The following is a 24461-nucleotide window of genomic DNA, read 5'->3' on the forward strand; positions in this document are numbered from 1 at the left end:
GTGAGAAAAAAATGTTTCGATGTGATGTGTTCAGAATAGACATTTACACCTTCAAAAGTTGATAAGCGGCGAACTTTTTTTTTATTTTTCACGTTGTATGGCGGGGGGGGGGGGCGAGGTCAAAGCGAGAGAAATGTCGAGAAAAAATGAAAATTACTTTTAAAAGTGTTCACTACTCAAAATCTTTACTGGTTACCGAGTTAAACAAAGTAACGTTTTCGCTTGGCGGAGTACTCACGACCACAGATCACACACAGACTTTTTGTCTGTCGGAATCTCAACGAAAAATTCCTTCCTGACCCTTCTTGTACTTCGGCCTGAATAATTTATCCATCTTGAGTTTTCTTAGTAGATGAATATCGTCCACAGTGGTAAATCTCAAACGAGATGTCATGTTTTAACACCGATTTAGACCTACGATAAACTTCGATCTCGTGCAAATTATTCGGGTCCGCTATTGAAATAACGTGAGGTGAATGGCTTTGATTGGCTCTTTCATCAATGACGTCAACATAGTGGTGTTCCGGGAGGGTGCGAAAACAGACTGCCTTGTCTATTTGCACTTTGCAGTGGCGGCTCGCTCGCTGAAATTAAAAAAAAATAAGTATCGTATTTGAATCATTTTTACAGAATTATATACATTCTTTAAAGCTAGGCCTAGGCTACATAAATAAATTCTTATATTTGCATTCAGCTAAAAGTTAGCTGTCGTTTAAATAGACCTATAACTTTGAATAAAAATACTTTGTGATCACCAGCTGATGCGTCTTACGAGCAATGTTGCCGTACATTTCAATCATCCGGTACGTGGTGCGAGCGCGCGATCTGTCGGTGTGTTTCGAAACTAAACAAACGTCATGCCGCGAGAACAAAATTACAAACTAAACAGACACAAGTAATAAACTAATAAAACAATAACAACGAAGCAAACAGATTTAACAGAGAATTAAACTATAACATCACCAACAATAACTACACTATAACAAATCAGAATAAACTCATTTACGTTAGTTGGCAACTGGTACGAGTTTATATCTTATCAGATCTTATTTAAAAATAGAAGGCAAACTGTTAATATATCAAATAAGCTCTTTGATGTGAGACTTGTCACTAATGAAGTTCCTCATGGCAGCATATTAAGCCCTTTTCTCTTTCTTGTAGTAATAAATGATTTGCCCTTCAGTCTGCCTCAAGATCTAATAATGTATGCTGATGATACCACCTTAATAACATCTCACTTAGATCTTAACCAGTTAAAGTTGTCACAAATCAATAATCTTAACATAGCTAAACAATGGTTTCAATCCAACAAGTTAATGCTTAATGAGGAAAAACTCAGAAACTGATCTTAGGCCTCTCCAACACACTACGATAATGAAATGTCTTATGTAAAACTGTTAGGTTTTATTTCAATCCAAAATAAGGATGGGGTACAAACACATAGAAAGTATATATACTAAATTGCGTCAAGAGTAATTTTTGTTTTTAGGAAGTTAAGGCGACTGAGATCAAGAGAAACTCTCAAACAGGTATACTTTGCACTATTTGAATCTCACATTAACTATCTGGCATTCATATAGGCTGTAGGGAAGTGCAACAGGAGTTAATAGCATCTTATTATTACAAAAAAGGACACTGAGGGTAATATTCAACAAAAATACCAAGGAATCATGTAAGTTACTATTTCCAAAGTTAAAGGTAATGTCATTCTACAGTCTATTATTACAGTCTGTTTATTACAGTCTATTCATTTACAGAATCTTGATCTTCCTTAGATACAATATAGATCTTTATCAACCTAGATCAGATATATATTCCTTTAACACTATAAATAAAGATAAATTAGATTACACAAGGTGCAGATTGAGTGTAAGCTTCAATACTTGCTTTTTAATGACATCAACATATTTAATAAGCTACCACTGGAGGCGAGAAAGGTACCAGTCCTATGTACATAGATGGTTGCTGAATAGACCTTTCTACTCAATGAATGAATTCATGGAGTGTGATGCAAATACTGTATTTTAGAAATATAATCCTTTATATTTTAATTTTTCTTTTTGTCTTTGTATAAATGTGTTAATCTGCATCATACTTACTTACAAATGGCTTTTAAGGAACCCGAAGGTTCATTGCAGCCCTCACATAAGCCCGCCATCAGTCCCTATCCTGTGCAAGATTAATCCAGTCTCTATTATCATACCCCACCTCCCTCAAATCCATTTTAATATTATGCTCCCATCTACGTCTCGGCCTCCCTAAAGGTCTTTTTCCCTCCGGTCTCCCAACTAACACTCTATATGCATTTCTGGATTCGCCCATACGTGCTACATGCCCTGTCCATCTCAAACGTCTGGATTTTAAGTTCCTAATTATGTCAGGTGAAGAATACAATGCGTGCAGTTCTGTGTTGTGTAACTTTCTCCATTCTCCTGTAACTTCATCCCGCTTAGCCCCAAATATTTTCCTAAACACCTTATTCTCAAACACCCTTAACCTATGTTACTCTCTCAGAGTGACAGTCCAAGTTTCACAACCATACAGAAGAACCGGTAATATAACTGTTTTATAAATTCTAACTTTCAGATTTTTGGACAGCAGACTGGATGATAAGAGCTTCTCAACCGAATAATAACAGGCATTTCCCATATTTATTCTGCGTTTAATTTCCTCCCGAGTGTCATTTATATTTGTTACTGTTAATCTGCATCATACTCTTGTTTATTCGTCAGTGTTTGTTTACTTGGTAATATTTGTTTATGTGCTAAGTTTACTTGTTTGTGCATGTGTGAGTGTGTATGTGTGTATATTATCTAATCTGACGATGTCATATCCAGGCTTTGAATAGGCCTACTGGTTTCTGACAAATAAATATTATTATTATTATTATTATTATTATTATTACGCAAAGGCCTTACGTACAAGCCACACAGCAGACGAAATACAAATGCGGAACAAGATTGGTTTTATTTTTAAGATGAACTGGGAACAATGCTACAACATCACAATTCAGAGCGACCGTGATTTGTTGTTGCCATAGCAACCATGCTAACTTCCCGTGCAGTGCAATCACAAAGTATTTTCAGTCCAAATATAGTTGCGTTCATCTAGAACTGTCAAACTATGCAGAAATGATTGTGTCCTTCTTAGGTGAAACTGTGAGTGGCACCTGAGAAATGAATGGGAGATGACATTTGCGAATAAGATAAGGGAAGGTCTGCACCAAGAGGGCTATAATTAAAGGTGGGGTGTGAAAGCATTTTGCCATCACAGCTCCGGAAAATCATTGTGTTAAATAGTGATTTTGTCACTATAATTTTTGTGTTCGGATGATTCTTGGTCATTGTGGGTTCTGTTTCCTGTTTGTATATTTCCAAGTATTCTGGAACTCAATATCACTGTCATCTACTTATCTCTGAACAAACCACGAGGAACACCCAGGATGTTTCTCATCACGAGCTGACAGATGTTTATGTTTATTGCTCTTCTGCAAATTGAATTGATATGCTGGCGCCAAGTCTTATATCAGGGCTGGGCACTGAGAGCGAATCCAAACTCTAAACCGTGACGTTTAATATTCATTCGTCACGGCATCAATGCTGCATGGTGTTCGGTGGGGAAGAAAGGGGTTGAAAAGAAGTCATATGGCTCCCTGTGAGAGAGTAGAATTCGCTCTTGGTGCCCAGTCCTGTCTTATATCAACAATAGTGATTATCGAGGCATGTATACTGAAAACAAACCACTTTCTGAGCTGTTACCGTGATGTGTGGGGTGTATATTCGTCCAAGAATGTTTACGAATAATTAAGTGAATCATTCGTGGAAGGGGATAGCGAGTGTATAGCTTCAATATCAAAGAGTTGCCAACATTAACCTTACGAATGGGGCGAAAGTTTATTAGATCCTAATTATGTGATCCTACAAGTTAATCTTCTGACTAGCAGTTGTCTGGACTCTGGAGCTGTCACAAAAAACGTACATCAGTCGCCACCGCTGTGAGTCACATATTGAGCAGAGATGGTAATTTCTCATAGCTATGATTTTGGAACTGCAGTCACAATCGGAATCAGTGACAAACCTATCACAGCGACAAAATCACACACCACCACTAGCTATAATTGAGCCAAAATGTCTGGTCGTAACAACGCCAGTAGACCATAGCCTATTAGCCCGATAACTCTAACTCCAGTAACAAAACTGTTAACTTCTTAAGTAGACTGAATACGCCTGGATTTTTTCTGATTGCAGACTTCATAAATCCGTTGACGAGCAGGTCAATGTTAATAATTGTTAAGCCAGATCAGAATGTACATTGAGCAAAACGACATGATTTAATCGATTTGAGTGTTCTAAGAGTTGACAATGACTGCTTCAAGATATATGTTGAAATAGGAATACTCAAAAAAGGTTTAGAATTTCTCCATTCATTTAGGTGAACTGCAAATAAATCGAAGAAATCATCCACATTACAGACACCATCATAAAACAAAACTACTTCATATACAACAACAAATATTACATCAAAACCGAAGGCTTGCCCATGGAATCATCCATTTCCAGCATATTAGCAAAATAGTAATATGCGTTACAAGAGCGGTATGTTGAAGTTTTCATATTCGAGGAAAAGTTTGAAAAAGCGAAACATAGTTGAGCTTTTTTAATTTCCGAGAATTGAAAGAAAACATACCGCTCGTGTATCGTACATTATTTTGTGCAAAGATCGTTTATTACATACCTGAAAGAGGAATTTCTAATTAGTTGCAATGAAATCTCCATCTTGGTTTCTGTTCAATGACGGCAAATTTGCAAAACAAAAATGTCTATCTTCAACATTGTTGCTTTAAAATGTTTTCTGTGTTTACTATACTCCAGCAGGCCGTGATATATGTCTTTTTTTTCCCCCAGTCTATAAATGCGAACTTAAAACAAACGGCTTCCTTAATGTTACATGCATCACGAATGCAGTCACTTTAGTGGAGTTGTAGAGTTTACTTAATTTTTGCAAATATTTAAAAACAATAATTAACAGTGCAATTTAGGTGAAAATGCAGTGGTAAGTTTCCAATTTATAATTATTACTATATTGAACATCTCTAAAAATATGTTAAAAGCGTAAAGCAGTAAAATCAATATGTCACTTAAGTGGTAAGAAGAGGGAAATTGTTATATGTGCTAGGTTGGGAATACTGAATGTGGAATTTTAGACTTACCACGGATTGGTTTTGTGCGGAAACCAAGCAAATACGCACGATCTCGCACAAATATTCATACACAATATACAAACAGACATACATACTATGTAAACAACAAATTTACTTTTGTTTTCTACAATCTTAAGTTGTAAGTGAACTTTAATCTTATGTGTAAAATGATACACCTACTGTGTGTATTACAGTAAATACTTACTTTTACAGGCTTTCTCCTTTCCAGTGGTTGTCTTATGTTCCTGTTCCAATTCTCCATGATTCTATCTTGCCACTGTCCCTCATCCAATTCTCTCCTCTGCATGGCCTTGTTGACTCCATTCATCCAAGTATGGCAGACCCTGCCACGCTTCTTTCGATCAGGATCAGTCCAATTGACAACATTCACATGGTTTTTTCTGTATTAGTGAATGTGATTTATTATTTTTATAATGACAGTTTTAATAAGCAACTATGGTATACTCTCGATTATCTGGACTAATGACTGAGAAGAGGTACCCGAATAATGCGAAAAAACTGATAATACGAAAGTATATTATTTTGCATGTACCATGTAGTATATGGGGCTATTTGGTGAACAAATACTTTTAAACCTATATTTAACTTCATATTTACTGTAATACACAGACTGCCCGTGAATGTATTACAGTAAATACGAAGTTAAATATCGCCTAGATTTAAAAGTATTTGTTCACCAAATAAATAGCCCCATATACTACTACATGGTACATGCAAAATAATAAACTTTCGTATTATCCGTTTTTCGCAATATCCAGATATCTCTTCCCAGTCATTAGTCCAGATAATCGAGAGCATACAATAGCTGCTTATTAAAACTGTCATTATAAAAATAATAAATCACATCTGCTTAATACAGAAAAAAAACATACTTCTTCACAACTGTCACTGTAGCCAAGGTGTCACACTAATCAGAATTGCTATAACCAAGTTCAACTGTATTTATATTAAAAATATGAAATATTTTTAAAGTACATCTAAAACAAAAATGAGGTCATGTGGAATGAATAAGAACAAAATGAAATTTATATTATGCTATTTAATAAATGCAAATTAAAAAAGTATTAAGACTAGTTAACAATGTAGTTATTACCATTTTTTAACAATGTAATAGCATTTTGTTACGGTATTATCATTAAATCCCATGTAACACCTTACACTTGTACCACAAACATTCAACAACTTCGTAGACAATTGTTTATCAAGGCAAGAATTTGAACACTGAACACCATTACACACTTTTAACCAAGTCATGTTACAAAACATATTATATTACCACTCATCAGAGGCACTGGTAGTTGAGCAAATCAAACATCGGTTTCATTACAACAGTCACAAAACACAAGATGGATAAAACAATATGAAGAGGAGAAAGAAGAAGACATAGGATGAAGAAAATATGAATAACTGTTCAGAAGATATGACTGACATCTTGCCATTAAAGGTCGGAGGAATTCTTGTATTTTACATAACACCAATGATAAAAACTGAGATTTTAGATTTCAATAAAAATATATATTCTTCAAAAGAATTAGAACAACATGATTCTAACAATTTGATAATCGTATCTAGAAATACAATGCTTTATGATGTTAAAATAATGTTCACTAAATCAGATAAGAGAGTACTGCAGTACAGAACCATGTACCGGTAACTGCTAGAGGTCTGCACAGGCTGAAAATCTTAGGACTGGCTCAGCTTGGCCTCACCCAGTGAACCAGACCCAAACCCGACATTAGCAGATGAAGCACAGTCCTAGGCCACAGGTGCCAGGAACAACTGCGACACATAACACTCCAGTGGGAGCATGAGAAAGAGTAATCTTCCATGTAAAACAAACAATCAATGCTCTGTGTCTATGGCAGAATAGAGACAAGGCAAATGCCATTACGAAATACGAAGTTGAACTAAACAATAACTTACAATACTGGTAGTCTGGATGGTTGTCGGGTGGACATCTAATTGTGCATGCATTAAAATCTTCGTATTTTTTTAATCAGTATACAGGGCTATTCAAAAAGAAGGAGCAGATTTCAGATATTTATTTCTTCCAAACTACAAAAGATAGAAACACAATTTCAACGTTCCTGGACAGACGAAAGTTTAAATTTTGAACAGTTCGGGTAGAAGTTCCAACCACGGCCGCATTGGCGCTGTTGCTTGTCATGCGCGGCCGCATTGGCGCTGTTGATTGTCTGTAGTAAAATGGCGACACAACAGGAAAAAGCATTTTGTGTGCTGCAATTAGCAAAAGTAGAATCCATTCTTGAAGTTCAACGTTGCTTTTCACCGTCAGTTTAATAAACAACTGCCTCGTCATAAGCAGATTTACCAGTGGCATCGAAAATTCGTAGAAGATGGTTGCATCTGCAAACAGAAAAGCATGTCCACGTACATCGAATGAAAATGTCGAGCGTATTCATACGGTTTACGAAAGGAGCCCAAAAAAATCCACAACACGAGTAGAGAACTGAACTGAACATTCCTCAACCAACGGTATGGCGAGTTCTGAAACACTGTCTGCACATGAAGCCATACAAACTGCAAGATGGTGCCCTGCCTCATTTCTCTAATCACGTCCGACGTTATCTGAATGACACCATTCCAGGACGTTGGATTGGAAGAGGAGGAGGAAATCAACTTCATCGCCGGTGGCCTCCCAGGTCTCCAGACCTCACTCCTTGTGATTTTTATCTGTGGGGTTACGTAAAAGACCGTGTTTTTATCTCTCCTATGCCTGACATTGGCCTTAACACTGCAATCAACAGCGCCAATACGGCCGTGATTGGAACTTCTACCCGGACTGTTCAAAATTTAAACTTTCGTCTGTCCAGGAACGTTGGAATTGTGTTTCTACCTTTTGTAGTTTGGAAGAAATAAATATTTGAAATCTGCTCCTTCTTTTTGAATAGCCCTGTATAATTCGCGGAAAAAAAGATTTGCGTTTTTAAGACATGAGTCCAGCCTGAACCCAACAAGCATAAGTGGATTTCAAATCGAGCCAGTGCAGAGCTCTAATAACTACAAGTATATTTAGTTCATAATTGGATCTCCTTATTGGGTCATCAAGAATCAAATAAACTAAGCTAAACTGGAGCCAATCAAAGTTGATCTCTGAACACAGTCAGCTTTTACTTCTGCTTTTCTTTGCATTTCTGTTGCAACCCTATCCAGTTATCAAACTTAATTCCTTGTTTTTTTCAACAATTTCAAGTAGTTTTGCGTTTCTATTAAAATAAATTATTTATACATGGTTCCTTTACAACCTTGTTTACGTCAATGTTACTGAAATTTAATTGTAATTAAATAAGATATAGTGAGAGAGAAATTTGAAGAAAAATAAATCGTCTGGGCTTAATTAAGGATGACCAGAAGGATCCGGACATTAATAACAATAATATAATGAATTAAAGATTAATACTGTTATAAAAATAAATTGTAATAATTAAGTACTCTTGATATCAATTATAAAATACAATCTTTCAAGATAACCTTAAAATGAAACTTATAAATAAAAGATTTTTTAGTTAAAATTAGCTTATGGCATATCCTTAATTAAGACTTTCTGAATGGTATAAATGAAATTGTATAATCTGCAGGGAATCTTTAAGAATTTGGGTGATGATTTTTTTTAATTTCAAAAGATGATATTGATAACTGTTTAAAAAAAAAATATATGTAAATTTGGATAAAGAACCCCGAGTATCAAAAAATAAACCTGTTACTGACTAATTGAAGAGAGGGATGTTATACTTGGCACTAAGGTAGGGAATACAAGACTCATAAATGGTTCTCTTTTCATGATCAACCTGATGAGCTTGGTTGAGATCTCTCTCCATGCGTGTAGTTGGATCTATGATAATAGCCTTTTGTTGTTGCCTGTTTAATGTTATTAATGATAGTGGCAGAATTCGTTGCAAGAGATTATAACCACCACAGGTTAAAAAATTACAGTTAAATATTTAAAATAATACAATTTAAATGTCGTTCTTTTTGATGTGGATAATTAATACATGTTGTTGTTATTATTATAATTATTGTTTTATTATTATTATTATTATTATTATTATTATTATTATTATTATTATTATTATTGTATTTATTATGCTTACAAAATATAAAACTGTTTAAAGTTACAACCAAACTTCCAAACTGCTAGTTAAGATAATTTCAACTCAAATAAAAAACAGACCATGACCTGTCCTTTGGCAAAGTTTGATTTCTTCTGCCAGGGATAAACTTTGGTTGGCTCACTCTGATTTAAATATTTTCAAAATTGTATTTGTATGTGTCATATATTATGTCAAACCCAACAGTATTTTGTTACCGGTACTTGTGTTACTAATAATGAAAAATAAATTAGTTATGCCTATTGTTTCCAGCACTCAATGTAATAAATTAATCACGCTTCAATGATTATATCAGTCTTATGTCTAATAAAGAGTACTTATTGACAACTTTCCCTGCTACGATCAAATATGAAGAATTTTCTGGAAAGTAAGCAGACAGCTACCCACTAAGAAAATTAATCACTGCAGGCGAGGACCAATGATCAGCAGAACACACTGTATTTTCAAGTACGATAAGGTCACTTCCGAATTTACATTTTATAGCTTACGTTTATCATCATTAAATATTATTCTATTGATTACAGAAGGAACTATATTTATCTTAAAAAATTAATTTGTTTGTATTTTTCATATAAGTAGGTTTGGCTTGTTAAATTCTCAGGATATTGCTTAGCAGAAACAGAGTAACAATAAGTAAAACTGTACAGCAAAACAGTACTGAACAATATATAATAACTGAGTTATCTTATCATGTTGCCATTTACTAGATCAGAAATTCACAAGTTCAAATCTGGCCAGAGACTTCGGAAAGAAACTAGAGTTTTGTGTCGTATATTTATTGGCACGTAAAATAACTCTGTCCCTGAATAAGAGAGCTCTAGGAAAAATTTACCGACTGTATTTCTTCCGCGTAAAAATTCAACTCAGTCATTATCATCGCCTGTCACCGTAACATCACAGTCTAGTATTATACAGTCACGAAACTTGAGTTGTGAGAGTGCTAGGAACAATAGACTGTGCTGGTACTATTTCACATTGTCTGTAATGAGGCGATATTAGCGATCCTAGTGGTTAGCAACTATCTATGGAGGCATATTTACTACGTATTGAGCTTCGTGACTGTATATACTAGACTGTGGTAACACTGCACTAATGAAGTCTATGTTACAGGTGTCCCTAGCTAAGATGGAATTCAACACTACCAGAATAGCAGAGTTCAGGGAGATCTTAGATGCTGAATGTATCTTCAGACACTATTAACTTATCCGGCAATTAAAATTGTTGGAATTTGAAAAATAAAGTTGTGTAATCATTTGTAATTTAACTCTACTTTTTATCTTTACACTTTTAATAATCACAAATATCCAGTAATTTTTCTGCAGTGAGATGTGTGACACATCAAAGAGTTAGAAAGTAGCAATAAAGGCTAATAATTATTATCAAAATATGAACTGGTACTATTTATGGTACATAAAGGTAAAAAGGTATCCTCATCATATGCCATGAAGGCACTTGGGGGGCATGGAGGTAGAGCCCCATGCTTTCCATGACCTCAGCACTAGAATGAGGTGGTGTGGTCGGCACCACGCTCTGACCGCCTTTTACCCCCGGGAAAGACCCGGTACTCAATTTTATAGGAGGCTGAGTGAACCTCGGGGCCGTTCTGAAAGTTTGGCAACGAGAAAAAAATCCTGTCACCACCTGGAATCGAACCTGGACCTTCCAGTCCACAGCCAGCTGCTCTACCAACTGAGCTACCCGAATTACTTAGAAATGACAGATTTAAATTATTCAAGAATCTAATGCAATGTTTATCCAGTGCAAAGAAATTTAGAAATAAAATATTAAACCTGGTTATGAATACAAATGGCATACAAAATACTGTAATGAACACAAATGGTATAAAAAGTCCAACAATTGCTATCATATCATTACATCAATAGAATTGTCATAGAATGCCAAATGGTCTGAAAGTCTTGATTCATTTTGATGAAAAATACTTGTTACTATTGTTCATTTTTTTTGTCAGACTAGCTTAGAAATCTGCTCACAGTATAGATTATAATGGCCTATTATTGTGAGTGGACACCTTTCCGACACAAGTAGAGCTGTATCAAAATTCTAGGCTTCAGGTTTTACTGATTTGACATCCCTGGGAATTGGTTATTATCCCCGGCACCGGAGCAGATTTTTCTTCATTAATAAACCAATGGTAACCATAACAGATAATTCTGTACGATAAAAAAAATTAATCTTTATATAGATCCCTAGGGATGTAAGTGTAAAGGCTAAAGCATAAAATTAAAACTCCGTAATATTAATAAAAATGAAGCTCAGAATCTGTAACGCACTTGACCCACTATAACAAAGTGCTGCAAAATATTTTCATAACAGCTGTATAACATTGGAAAAAGTGTTTGGAATGAAATGTGATCAAGTGTTGAAATTGTAATGACAAAAACATGACAATGATCACATGTGACAGCTCTTAAGTTATTTTAGTTCTTTCATCAAAATGAGTCGATACTTTTCGACCACTGTGTATTGTAAGGAGGAGACAATATTTCCACTCATTAATAATATATTTGTACATGCTGAATAATGTTATCGAAATATCTGATAAAATATATTCAGTTTAAGGACACAAGCCAAGTTTAATAACTGGCAGTGTTTTATAGGAATATATAACAGTTTTCATATTACATATTAAAAATAACAAATTCAATACAGAAGTTCAACTGGAGAATGACATCAGTAACATGGGTCCTAATCCATTTTATCTTTCAGTACATGTAACAATGTCTATGTTAAAACTTTATAATAAATATGAAACAACAAGTTGGGTACAAATGGCAAAATATTAAGTATATATGGAAGAACTAAATATATGCATTGAGTCTTTATTGGAAAGCACAATGAAAAGTTACTGCTACTTACTTACAAATGGCTTGTAAGGAACCCGCAGGTTCATTGTCGCCCTCACATAAGACCGCCATCGGTCCCTATCTAGTGCAAGATTAATCCAGTCTCTATCATCATATCCCAACTCCTTCAAATCCATTTTAATATTATCCTCCCATCTACGTCTCGGCCTCCCCAAAGGTCCTTTTCCCTCTGGTTTCCCAACTAACACTCTATGTCCCTAATTATGTCAGGTGGAAAATACAATGCGTGCAGTTCTGCGTTGTGAACTTTCTCCATTCTCCTGTAACTTCATCCCTCTTAGCCCCAAATATTTTCTTAAGAACCTTATTCTCAAACACCCTTAATCTCTGTTCCTCTCTCAAAGTGAGAGTCCAAGTTTCACAACCATACAGAACAACTGGTAATATAACTGTTTTATAAATTCTAACTTTCAGATTTTTTGACAGCAGACTAGAAGACAACTACGAATAGTAATAAATGGCAAGTTTAAGGAAGGAACATTTAAATGTCAAACATTATTATTATCATCATTACTTTATATTTCATTTTCGAAGATTTCTTGATATGTTCTGTATCCAAAAATGGTTCCATATGTGCTTCGAACAGATTCTTGATTAACAATTCAAGATGTTCCACAAAGTTTTGCAGACTGTAGTGTATACATGCAAATCTAGCTTTCAGGTAAAGCTCCTTGTGAAGCAGACTTGAATAATTTCAAGGCAAAAATTGTTTCGGGGCCGGGTATCAATCCAGGACCTTTGGCTTAGTGTACCAACACTCTACCAACTGAGCTACCCAGGAACTTCACTCGACACCATCTAAATTTTTCCCTTTTTACCCACATACATCAAGTGGGCTGACAAGACGTCAGAAATCCACATCAAGTGTACACAAACTCTGTGTGACTTGAAATTGTGCTTTTCTGTTAACATACCTACAGTGACATACCGGTATATATTATGCAAATATAGCTTTCAGGTAAAGCTCCTTGTGAAGCAGACTTGAATAATTACAAGGGAAAAATTATTTCGAGGCCGGGAAACGAGAATTTCTAATTCTTTGTTGTTGTGGCAGTATCCTACTGCGAGCTGCCTTGACATTTCTCAGCATGGCTGAATATGCCAGTGAAGTACGCCTACTCAATCAGAATCACCAGACTAAAAATTTTATTAAATTCTCTAAGGATATTAACTCACCAAGTTGGCAACCCTGATTATTGATAACACGCTCACTAGCCATTCGATTTTTAAATAAAGGTTATATGCAGTTCAAATCTACAATTTATTCTTTTTTATTATTATTATTATTTCTCAAGTCTGGCGTGTTTCATCTGAGCCCCATCTAATATTTGAAATACCAATAATACGAAGTTTTAAAATGGCGTAAAGTTTCGCCGAAACTAGTCACTAAGGTAAAGAATCATAATATTTCATTATTAGACACAGTGAAGTTACAAAAGTTGCTAATTTAACAAGTTTAACATTAACATTATTAGTATTATTATTACGATGATGCAGAAGACGAAGAAGTCGAAAAATATGAAGATGAAGGAGAGGTAGATAAGAGGAAAGAAGATAACTAAGATCCCTTAACAAGAAATTAACAATGGATCATAAAGTATCAGTGATCACATACAAATTATCCCTGATTTTCCAATATTATCATGTGCTCCAAATAGGAAACTTTGTTCTTCCATACACTGCAACGTGTAAGTTATAATCTGTCACCTTCATTTTCTTTTGTAGGATATCTACATGCATTCATTACACAAGTAACAATACATTTTATTTAGCTAATGATACAAACAATAACTTTCGGTGCTGAACTCTGGACTCATTTCACTGTCATTATCACCTTCATCTCATTCAGATGCTAGATAACCATAGCAGTTGATAAAGAGTAGTAAAATAACCAATTAAAAAAAAAGTAGTTTTACACATACATAATCTTCCAAATATATAAAATGACTGTTTTGTCTGTAAAATTTGATTGAAGTTTTAATATGTTACAATTTTAACAGTTTTAAATGAAATGCCTCTGATTGAGGTTCTGGCTGATACATTTATTGACGGTATGTGTCAGAGGAAGTACAATTGTTGCATACATTTCAAATTTGATTAGTGAATTATGTTAGTAGTCAGTGATGTATGCAATGAAAGGGGGAAAGGAACTGGCCACCCATCATCTCCTGGCTTAGTTGCCTCACTAATGATGCCATATTGGTATCACTTATGAGGTTTCAACCAGTCTTCGGACTGCTGACTAACATACATATGTTAAATGAAAACTCGGAATTTTTACAGAAACAAAGTATTTTGGATAAATGACAATTTCATTGCATATAATATATTTTATCTAACTTCATTGCAAAAGTAGGCCATTAGGTGACACTTCTGTACTGCAAAATTTGCCTTTGTTGTTAAATAAAATGGAAAACACGTTACTATGTTATTTTCCTTAGCACCATGTTATGAAGCATTTTATAACACATTTTTTTTTCAATCAACTACAATTATTACCATTGTAACAATACAGCTGACGTCATGAATCATAAAGAATAAAATTCTTCACTGATATAACAAATTTAATATGCCTAATTGTATTTATAGATTTTCTTATAATTTTCGGCAAATAGCGAACAATGTAGATAAAGTATTGTATACAATTCGTACAAAAGCACCTTCATTAACTAGTGGGTCTTAGGTCACTCCCTACTCGGTTATAAAGCTCCACTTTTGTACGTCGTTATATAACATACTATTATACTAGCCTACTGTATATATTTTAGAAATTTTAAGCTTTTTATGCATGCATATTTTAGGAAATTTTAGTGCATAACCTTCGACAATCTATTCATTAGAATATTGCAGTAAATGAGCTATGGAATATGATTTATATTAATACACTCGCACAGTTTTCAAAGTCAAAAGCCAATGTCAATAGAAATAAAGATAACAGACCTTATTAGGGCTGACGCCACAAAAAATGATAAGGAAACATTACAAAACAAACTTTCTAATAGGGTGGCCTTATTAATAAGCTACTGCTGCTTTCATTATACTGATTATGAGAACAACGAAACTATATTACCATAAGCATGGAACAAGAATTTCACTGTAGGCTGGAGTCAGTGGACATGAACAATTTATGTTGATAAATGTTTGGCTTTATAAAATAAAACAATCGATATTTAAAAAAAATATATACTTGTATATTTCATCATCCCAAGAAATGGATTCGGAACACCTCAAAATCTGTGCTTCAGTGGCTGACCATGACAATATCTTTGAAAAATATTGGAGTGCAAGAGGTCAAATGACTTTATTGTCAAACGCCTGGCATTAGAAAATTACAACAACATATTTCATCATCCTCCTCCTACTCCTCTTTCTTCCCTTTCTATATTGGACCTGAAAAAGTGTAGGTGCACAGGGACCCTAACTACAGTCAATCAATCAATCAATCAATCAATCAATCAATCAATCAATCAATCAATCAATCAATCAATCAATCAATCAATCAATCAATCAATCAATCAATCAATCAATCAATCAATCAATCAATCACTACACCTAAATGAAATAAAAATGGTACAAAATTGCAGGGTAATATGGACTTATGTCATGAAATTTGTTATGTTTATAAAAATTCCTTAACATGAAATTTGGCTGGGTCACTGGCTAAGAAGAAACTACGTACTGAAGGATGCACTGGAAGGAATGGTGAACGGGAGAAAAGTTCGGGGCAGAAGAAGATATCAGATGATGGACAACATTATGATATATGGATTGTATGCAGAGACTAAGAGGAAGGCACTAAGATTGGAGAATGCTGGGTTTGCGGTGAAAGATCTATCCTTCGGCAGAAAACTATGAATGTATGAAATATGAAAACCACGTTTAGTAAAAGGTACAATACTGATAAAATTGTTTCATGCTTGGTACAGATATTCAAATTTCATGGATTAACAGCATGCTAAAGAAAGCTCAAGTTACAAAGAAAAAATTTTTATCAGAAAAGTTGAAAACTACTACTGCATTATAGTGTTGGACCAAAGTGAGGAAATGTGCAAATGATATTGGTGAAATGTGGGAGTGAGAGCACTAATTTCTCTTTCTTGAGAAGGCTTTGCAACATGTACAGGTCACCTCAAATATTTCATGATGCTCGATGCATGACAGCCTGAATAACTCTGTGAACGGTCAGACTGCCATATTGTTGCTTAAGACTTCACAATAAACACTAGATTTACCTACCTTCCTTCCATACTTTAACCAAAAGATAAAAGAGCATGCATTTGAATCAAGACCTATACTAATAACAGACAAAAACTGATAACATTATGCACTGGTGTGTGCTTTTGGGTAGGTTTGTGACAAGAGTGGGGTTGGGTGAAAATATGCATGCATGGCAAAATGTCTTCTTGCCTGGCTACATCTATAATAGTAGCTTAATATTATACTATAGTTCCAAGTAAAGAGATTTAGAATATTTACTTATACACTTAATTTCAGGTACAGTTACACCTTGTAAGAACATCCTTCTGTTTCATCTTTAGCATTTTATAAACTTATCTTGCCATTGAATGTAATATAATTTTAATCTCAGAATAGTTAAACAGTTGACCAAAACATCAAAATATATCTCAGTTTATTTTTATCCTATTCAAATACGCAATGTACGTAACTATGATAGATATTTCGAAATTTGTTATATGTTACGGAAATTACAACTTCGATAAATATTGCTACTCATGTTGGGTTTTTTATGTCAAGATAATCCTGACTACTAAACAAAAACTACTCACTGAACACCTGTTCGTTTATGAAAACCAAATATTTTCCTGTCTGGTCTTACCATCTTCATGGTCTACATATAAAATTAAATCTATACTTTTACCCAAAAAGAACATACAGGTGTGAAGATTATATTTTCTTATATGTATCACCATAGGGATCATTGACATAGTTTATTAAGGAGTCAAATCCATTTTAATATGGTTAAAGACATAATCCTGAAACAGTTTTTAAAATCAGACACAGAGGAGCTGCTTATCACTGTTGATTCCCCACAATCATACTAGGTTTGAGAATGTCTAATTTAAAGACAATTTAAAAAATGGCACCACTAATATTGATCTACTAATTTCTTATTACTCGGTTCATTATCCAGATCTGCAAAAAAATAATTTATAAAACTATTCTAAGATCAGTGGTTACATATGCTAGCGAAGCTTGGGTTTTAACAATAAATAATGAAAATATGTTAGCAGTTTGGGAAAGAAAAGTCCTGAGAAAGATATATGGTCCCCATTTTGAAAATGGTCAGTTTAGAAGTAGAACAAATAAAGAACTAATGGAACTGTATGGAGAACCGAGTATAGTTTCCTTCATTAAGAAAGGCAGACTTAGACGGTTGGGACATCTTGAACGTATGCCAGAAGGCCGATTACCTAAACGGGCATTATATGGACACCCAGGAGGATTAAGGAAGAGAGGAAGACCAAGGTTGAGGTGGCTTCAGGATGAGGATGACCTGCGGAGAGTTGGATGCAAGAGATGGAGACAACGGGCTCAAGATAGAGATGAATGGTTTCTACTGATTAAGGAAGCCCAGGCCCTTCATGGGCTGTAGTGCTAATAATGAATGAATTTCTTATTAAAAATATATTAACGTTTTGTAACAAATTCTTGGTTTTGTAAATATCTGAATAAACAAACCATTCTGAACTGCTATTCTACTTACAAAAATCCACTTGCATTATCTTGAAAAAGTCTTAAAATTATACAAAAACTTATTTCGCCAGTCTGTGTTAGATGCGAATCCAACAATTAGTTTCTAAATAAGTATTGTAGAAGTACGTACATCCAGTAGGCCTACTTCAGAAAAGTTCATAGTTTTAAATCGTATATATTCCATACAAATAACATTCGTCTGATGCAAATATTACATTAAAAGTGTTCATCAAAGTTTCTTACTTTTTCTTCATATTTTTCCATTGCACAATATAATACTTACAAGGGAAGTATCACACCCAGCATGCCGAAACTTGCCTCGAAACTTTGGTGACATAACTGATGTACTATGAGAAGGTCACGTGAAAAATATTAGTTGCCTGTTTCCACTGCAAGGCCCCGAAATAAACCCCGGAATTTTGCATGTAAGTAATAGGGAAATGGATACTAGTCGCTACTAGTTGGAATGGATAGCCCTTCCTGTGTGCAAGCCAGTGGAGCGGTGGGTGGCAATCAGCAGCAAATAGACGTACGTGAGTCAAGGTCAGTAACACAAGCGGACGACTACAGGGTTATAGGTCTCGCAAGGACGGAATACCGATGGAAGGAATGCGAATCAAACAATGCGATAAGGAAGAGCGGACGACAGGAAAGGTCACGAGATAACTTTAATGATATTCAATCGATACCAGTCACTTCTGTCTCTTCTTTATACTTCATTGAGAAGATGGGACGCGAGAGAGTTTACTCCATTTCACACACGCACTCCACTCTGCTTGCCAGTGAAGCAGGGATGTCCAGCTGCGCCGCGTTATCGTCTGGCCACAGAAGGATTCCAGCATCGATTTCGGGGCCTTGCAGTGGAAACAGGCAGCTAATGTTTTGCATGTGATCTTCTCGTAGCACATTGGTTATGTCACCAATGTTTCGAGGTAAGTTTCGGCATGTGGGGTGTGATACTTCCCTTGTTAGTCCCGTGCAAATAATACCAATGAACAAATTTTACTGACAGGTTTTGTTATCTCTAACCTTTAGAATTTATGTGCACTGTTAGACACATGATCTATGTAAAGAGTATTAATTTTTTGGTCCTACAGAATTATCTGTTATGGTTATTATTCGTTAATAACGGAGAAAAATTCGCTCCAATACCGAGGATCTAATCCAGGACCCCCAGTTCTACGCACTGGGTGCTCTACCATTGAGCTACTCCGAGGCTCAATTCACAAGCACACAGTGCTGGGGTCCTGGGCTAGATCCTCGGCTCTGGAGTGGATTTTTCTCCGTTATTAACCAATAATAATAATCATAACAGATAATTCTGTACGACCAAAAAATTAATAATCTTTACATAGATCAAAATTGTTATTTCAAATAAAGACTCGTTAATTTTATATGGAAATTATTACAATTTTATATGGAAATTATTATATTTCATGTGCGTCAGTTCTCGATAAACTGACTCTTAGATATTGAATATGAAGAAAATCTTTCTAATAGTTTAGAGAAAAATCACTGTACACAGATAGATGGACAGACAACAAGGCCAAAACCACTTTTACAGCATCAGGAATGCTGAAAAGGTATAGTTCTACGAAAATCTCGACATACTAAGTTTCCTGCACCATCATACTACTGTTCTTTTATACTTTGTAAAATGAAAAAGTAAAAATTACTTTTAGAAACTCTGTGGTTTAGAACTTTCTACTCGTACATATGGTATTATCTCGAACGGGTTAATTTTTGCAAGTAAATATGTAAAATATGTTAATATTATGGTCCATTTTATCATCAACATCACCGTCATCATGATCATAATCATCATTCTTCATTCCCCAGTCACAGTATCGTCTCTCCCCAAGAATTTAATCTTTATTTCAGTAAACACCTAAAATTTAAGATTCAGATATTAAATGTCTGAAATTTGTGGAAGTTATATTATTAATAATTAATTTTTTGTCTTAACCTGTTTCCAGCTCAAGTAGCTGGTTAAATATGAACATTACTGAAGAAAATATTACATATTAGATGGAAAGGCCGGACACTTCCCCATGAGGGAGCATTAATATGATAATACGAGTAGAATGATGGCAGGGAAACGAAAATACCCCTAGAAAACCTCTAGACAATCTTCATCAACCACAAACTCTACTTCACTTGTTGGGATTTGAATCTGGATCTCCAGTGTGGAAAACCAACACTCTTGACTGTTAAGCTAACAGTATGCCTAATTTCATTACAAACACAACGAAATCTATCAATGATCACAAGAATTTGGGAAACTTTGTATATTGTATGGATTATTTAGGACAAGACTTGAATTTTAGGAACACAGTAATTAGTCTGCATGGGATCATTCTTGCAAAAGATTACACTGTCATTTGTTAAAACTAAAATAAGATGATTTACTCGTATCTTCCAGTTATTAATACTTTTGCTTACCTTTTACAATATGATGGCTGAAATGCTCTGACTTTTCGTGGTATTATATGATGACTTTACGCCATTTGGTCTTGTTTATATGTAGAAAACACATAGACATGAAGACTTGTTGCAGGAAATACTGAATGTTATTGTCATTTGTATGTTATTAATATTAACTGAAGTTAACACTTTCAAAACACACAAGTATAAAAACATTTAAAATTCACTCCATAGGAACACTGACTTCACTTGATTTAAGAACTTTAATCTTGAATCCACTGCGTTTGTAAAAATAATTCAGTATACCTGAAAAATGTATCTGTATGTTTTGTAGAAAATGGAATTTCTATCTCAGTATATTAGTTCTCTGGCCACTGGATATCATCTTTTCCCGCTGCAACAAGATGTGTACACACAATATTCTGCAACATACGTCTTGCCTTAGTTTCCTCTTCCAGTTGTGAAGATAGGAGTGATACACTGGTATGCAGTTCTTTTACTTGATCCTTCAGTGCATACACTGTATCCACCAAACTCCTGTTACAAAAATTAAATCTTAAATTTCGCAGTAGGAAGAGCTAGAAATAATATAATAGTAGAGTACACATATTAAGGAAAAGTGAGGTAAATTCTAATTCAAATTTGATTTTCGGTACTTTTATATTTGAAAAGTGATATATATGAGAAATTCCGTCCATGGAACCGACCATACAATTATGAGTATTGCATGATAAAACAGGAAAAGACAGTAAATGATCAGAACTTTTCATATCTGGAAGTGAACATGAGTCCAGTCTCTCATTAGTTTAACAGAAAACGATTTTTTATCAATTGGTCTTAAAAACAACACAGTGGGGAAACCTAAAGACATTGTCTACAAGGAAATACCGACTACACGGATGATATGAAAGAATGGATTACTGCTGCCTGCGCTAAAATTCCTGCTGAAATGTTAGAACATGTGCAGCAATCTTTACATGGCAGACTGGAGGCGTGTATTCAAGCTGGTGGTGGTAATTTTGAACAAAACCTTTGATTGTTAATTTTTTCTTTCTTTGTCAGAATCCACAGAGAATTAGTGTGTTCACTTTTGTTTTTCTTTAGTTTGTGCTAACACATGGGACAGACAACTGTTGGTGTTTACAATTTTTAAAATACAATCTCTTGTAAACTGTTTGAGCTAGAATCCTGCAAAAAAAACCATTGACATTCTAATTTACTCTAGATTTATTTTTTAATGTCAATAGGCATTGTTCCATTAAAAAAAAATGTATGTTGTGTAAAAAGTACACTTTCTCACACTTAATAAAATCTGTGTATGGGCTACATATATGAGTCCCTGTCTATAATTCAACTCCGTTAAAACCGTACATCAAAATCACCTTCCATTTCAGAAATATTTGCGGTGCAAGTTTTAAGTGACTCACCCAGTATATATTTTGTGTAGGTTAACACACATTAGGGACATCTATTCCAGGTGTGATACTCTCATGCACAGGTGGTCTGTATTAAAGTCCAATCGCTTTTAAAGAGAGATTAAGCCATGTCTCTTCAGGGCAGCAAACTTTTCATGATAAGTTCACCAAATGCCACTGATACACATATACATTATAAGTAATGTCACTATAATAAATATACGTACTTTTCCTCTACGATTGTTTGATTTCCGGAAGTCTCTTCAATTATTATTTTTTCCTCTTCTGCAATAAGCATCTGAGGACTGTCTAGGAGAGCAGCTGAAATGAAATAAACAAAATGGAGTCAATATAAATGCACAATGCAAATAACATGCAGTATATATATATATTTCTATGTCATTACAACAAAACAGTTGTAGGAATAACATTTCGAAATGTATCTATTTACACCATCTTTTCTTTCCATCTAAAGGCAATGCCTTATCTGTGAAACTATTCTTCTCTTCTGTCAGCTACTATTTTCATTTCTTGATAGTCTTGATATCCTATAATTGCTTTAATTTATCCATGATTTCATGTAACTATTTACATCATGATACTAAATATATGGTAATCATGCCAAAGTATCAATTTCTTTTTTATACTTCAATATTAGACATGCAATTATCAATTTCTTACTTTTTATTATTGCTCACAGCTGAAATCTTTACCACATAAAATAAAATACCAAAAAACAAAATATAATATAAAATATAATGAATGGTATACAGATGTTTACAACAACCAATTTTATTACTGCTAAGAGAAAATATATAAAACTCAGGAAACAATGATGTAGTTGTAAGGTGTACATAATTACTCTGATGCAAATACTTTATTATAATCTGTTGTTATGATGTTTCAAAGAATAGTCTATCTTATATATTAAAAGTATATTATTTGTAAAAAAGAAGTGTATGGGATTATAACTCTGTTGCAACATGCTCAAATATTCCCCATTTAAACCTTATTTATGTGAATTCAAACGTTTTCCACATGATACTGACACAATATTCATAAAGGTATGTATGTATGTGTGTCTCTCATGAATAAAATTCTTTGGAAATACTAAAAATAAAGGTATGGAACTAATCACTAAATGAAATACAATGAAGAACAAAAATAAAAAAATATTGATGGTATTAAGACTGAAGAAAATGGGTACAAGGCACTTAAATGAATTTGAATGATGTACAGCAAAAAGAGAAAACCAATCAACATTCAAGACACAGAATATTTTACAGAATATTGTGAAAATATCCTTATCGTGGTAAACAATTATGTAGACGTTATCCATTACGGTATTCAACTATTTCCTTTCTTACAGAAGAGAAAAATTATCATGGAGTTATGTTTTAAGGGTTATGAAATTTCTGTGCACATATACTTTCCTACGAGATGCCACGTAACTTACTAAGTTTTGTCTCATTTAAAAGGTCCATATGTTTAATAACTTATCATAAGAAATGAAGTAGATTATATATATCACAAAACAGAAGTGCTTAGACTTGTACAGATAACATTTGACCAATAAAGTAGAAAAGTTTAATTCCTGCCTAGCAGCTAAAACTGAAATCAATGGAATAACAAATGTAAACAAAATTAAAAGCAGATGCATTGATTTGTAATATGAATCAACATAGTGTATTACACAGCATACCTTTGTTTTTGTGTTTTGTATCAAGGGAATGCTTAAACAGATGACAGTATGTTCGAGTTTGTAATCATACTATTGTATGTAAACTGATTCTACATTGCAGTAATTATTACTGTACCAGTTGGGTAAGTTAATTTCGTATCCGCTGAATCAGACCATGTTTTGTTGTAATAGTAACATGAGTCCTAAAATTAATATATCTTCTCAATAATTAGCAAATGTTTACCATTATTGTAAAAGTAGCATATCTTCCACTGCAAGTCTCCCTAGGTGAGAAATAATCAACAAAAGAGAAGAGGGAGTGAAGTGTTAGGAAGAAAATGGTGGTGACTTCCTTTCCCAGTAGCGAACATGTGGTAATAATTCCACTTTAGAGTCAAAAGATAGTTACTTCACAATGGTATATAATAGTTTGCCTCCAGAAGTTTTTTAAAAAGTGTGCGAAAAACAGCCAAAAACAGGCCTTAGAGGAATTATGTTCCACCATGACAATGCCTCTGCCCACATAGCCTATGCCACTCTAAATTTTTCTTGAAATGACCCCAGTCAAGCTAGTCATCCATTCTCCCTACAGTTCCAACCTGGTCATCTTCCCTTGCCAATATATAGTAAGTATAGTCGCGTACAGTACTGTACAATTGCTATGAGAAAAATAGTAGTATATGTTATTTATTTCAAAATATAACATATTACCAAACCTCGGATCCCCTGATAAGTGTTGGTGGGTCCCCAGGGATCCGCGAAGCACACTTTGGGAACCACTGGTTTAGAAAATTCATACTTCTTGTCATATTACTAAATAAAGTCATTTTTGATTTGCTAATCATCTACTCCATAATCTGGAAGTATTTAAATATACTCTTCAAACACAAATTGGTACGAATTTTACTAAAATATTGTGTTTCCAGGTCATGACCTCTATTTGTAAGTGTTAACTCCTATGACTAAAGAAAGAAATCTCTGGGAAGGGAT

The 24461-nt window shown here is 34.3% G+C and overlaps 1 protein-coding gene across 3 annotated transcripts in view; it reads right to left on the reverse strand.

Annotated features, from left to right (window-relative positions):
* Positions 1–6329: 6329 nt before the first annotated feature.
* The window catches only part of RtGEF (Rho-type guanine nucleotide exchange factor), a 117796-nt gene continuing 99664 nt past the window's right edge, over positions 6330–24461 (reverse strand). For all 3 annotated transcript variants that reach the window (XM_069841987.1, XM_069841985.1, XM_069841986.1), the window contains exons 12-13: positions 22018–22111; positions 6330–20912 (exon numbers count right to left, since the gene is read on the reverse strand). In XM_069841987.1, the coding sequence (XP_069698088.1) occupies positions 20735–20912; positions 22018–22111 (272 nt within the window). In that variant the 3' untranslated portion in view covers positions 6330–20734. The remainder of the gene's footprint in view (positions 20913–22017; positions 22112–24461) is intronic.

Source organism: Periplaneta americana, chromosome 12 (assembly GCF_040183065.1).
Source record: "Periplaneta americana isolate PAMFEO1 chromosome 12, P.americana_PAMFEO1_priV1, whole genome shotgun sequence".
NCBI classification, from domain to species: domain Eukaryota; kingdom Metazoa; phylum Arthropoda; class Insecta; order Blattodea; family Blattidae; genus Periplaneta; species Periplaneta americana.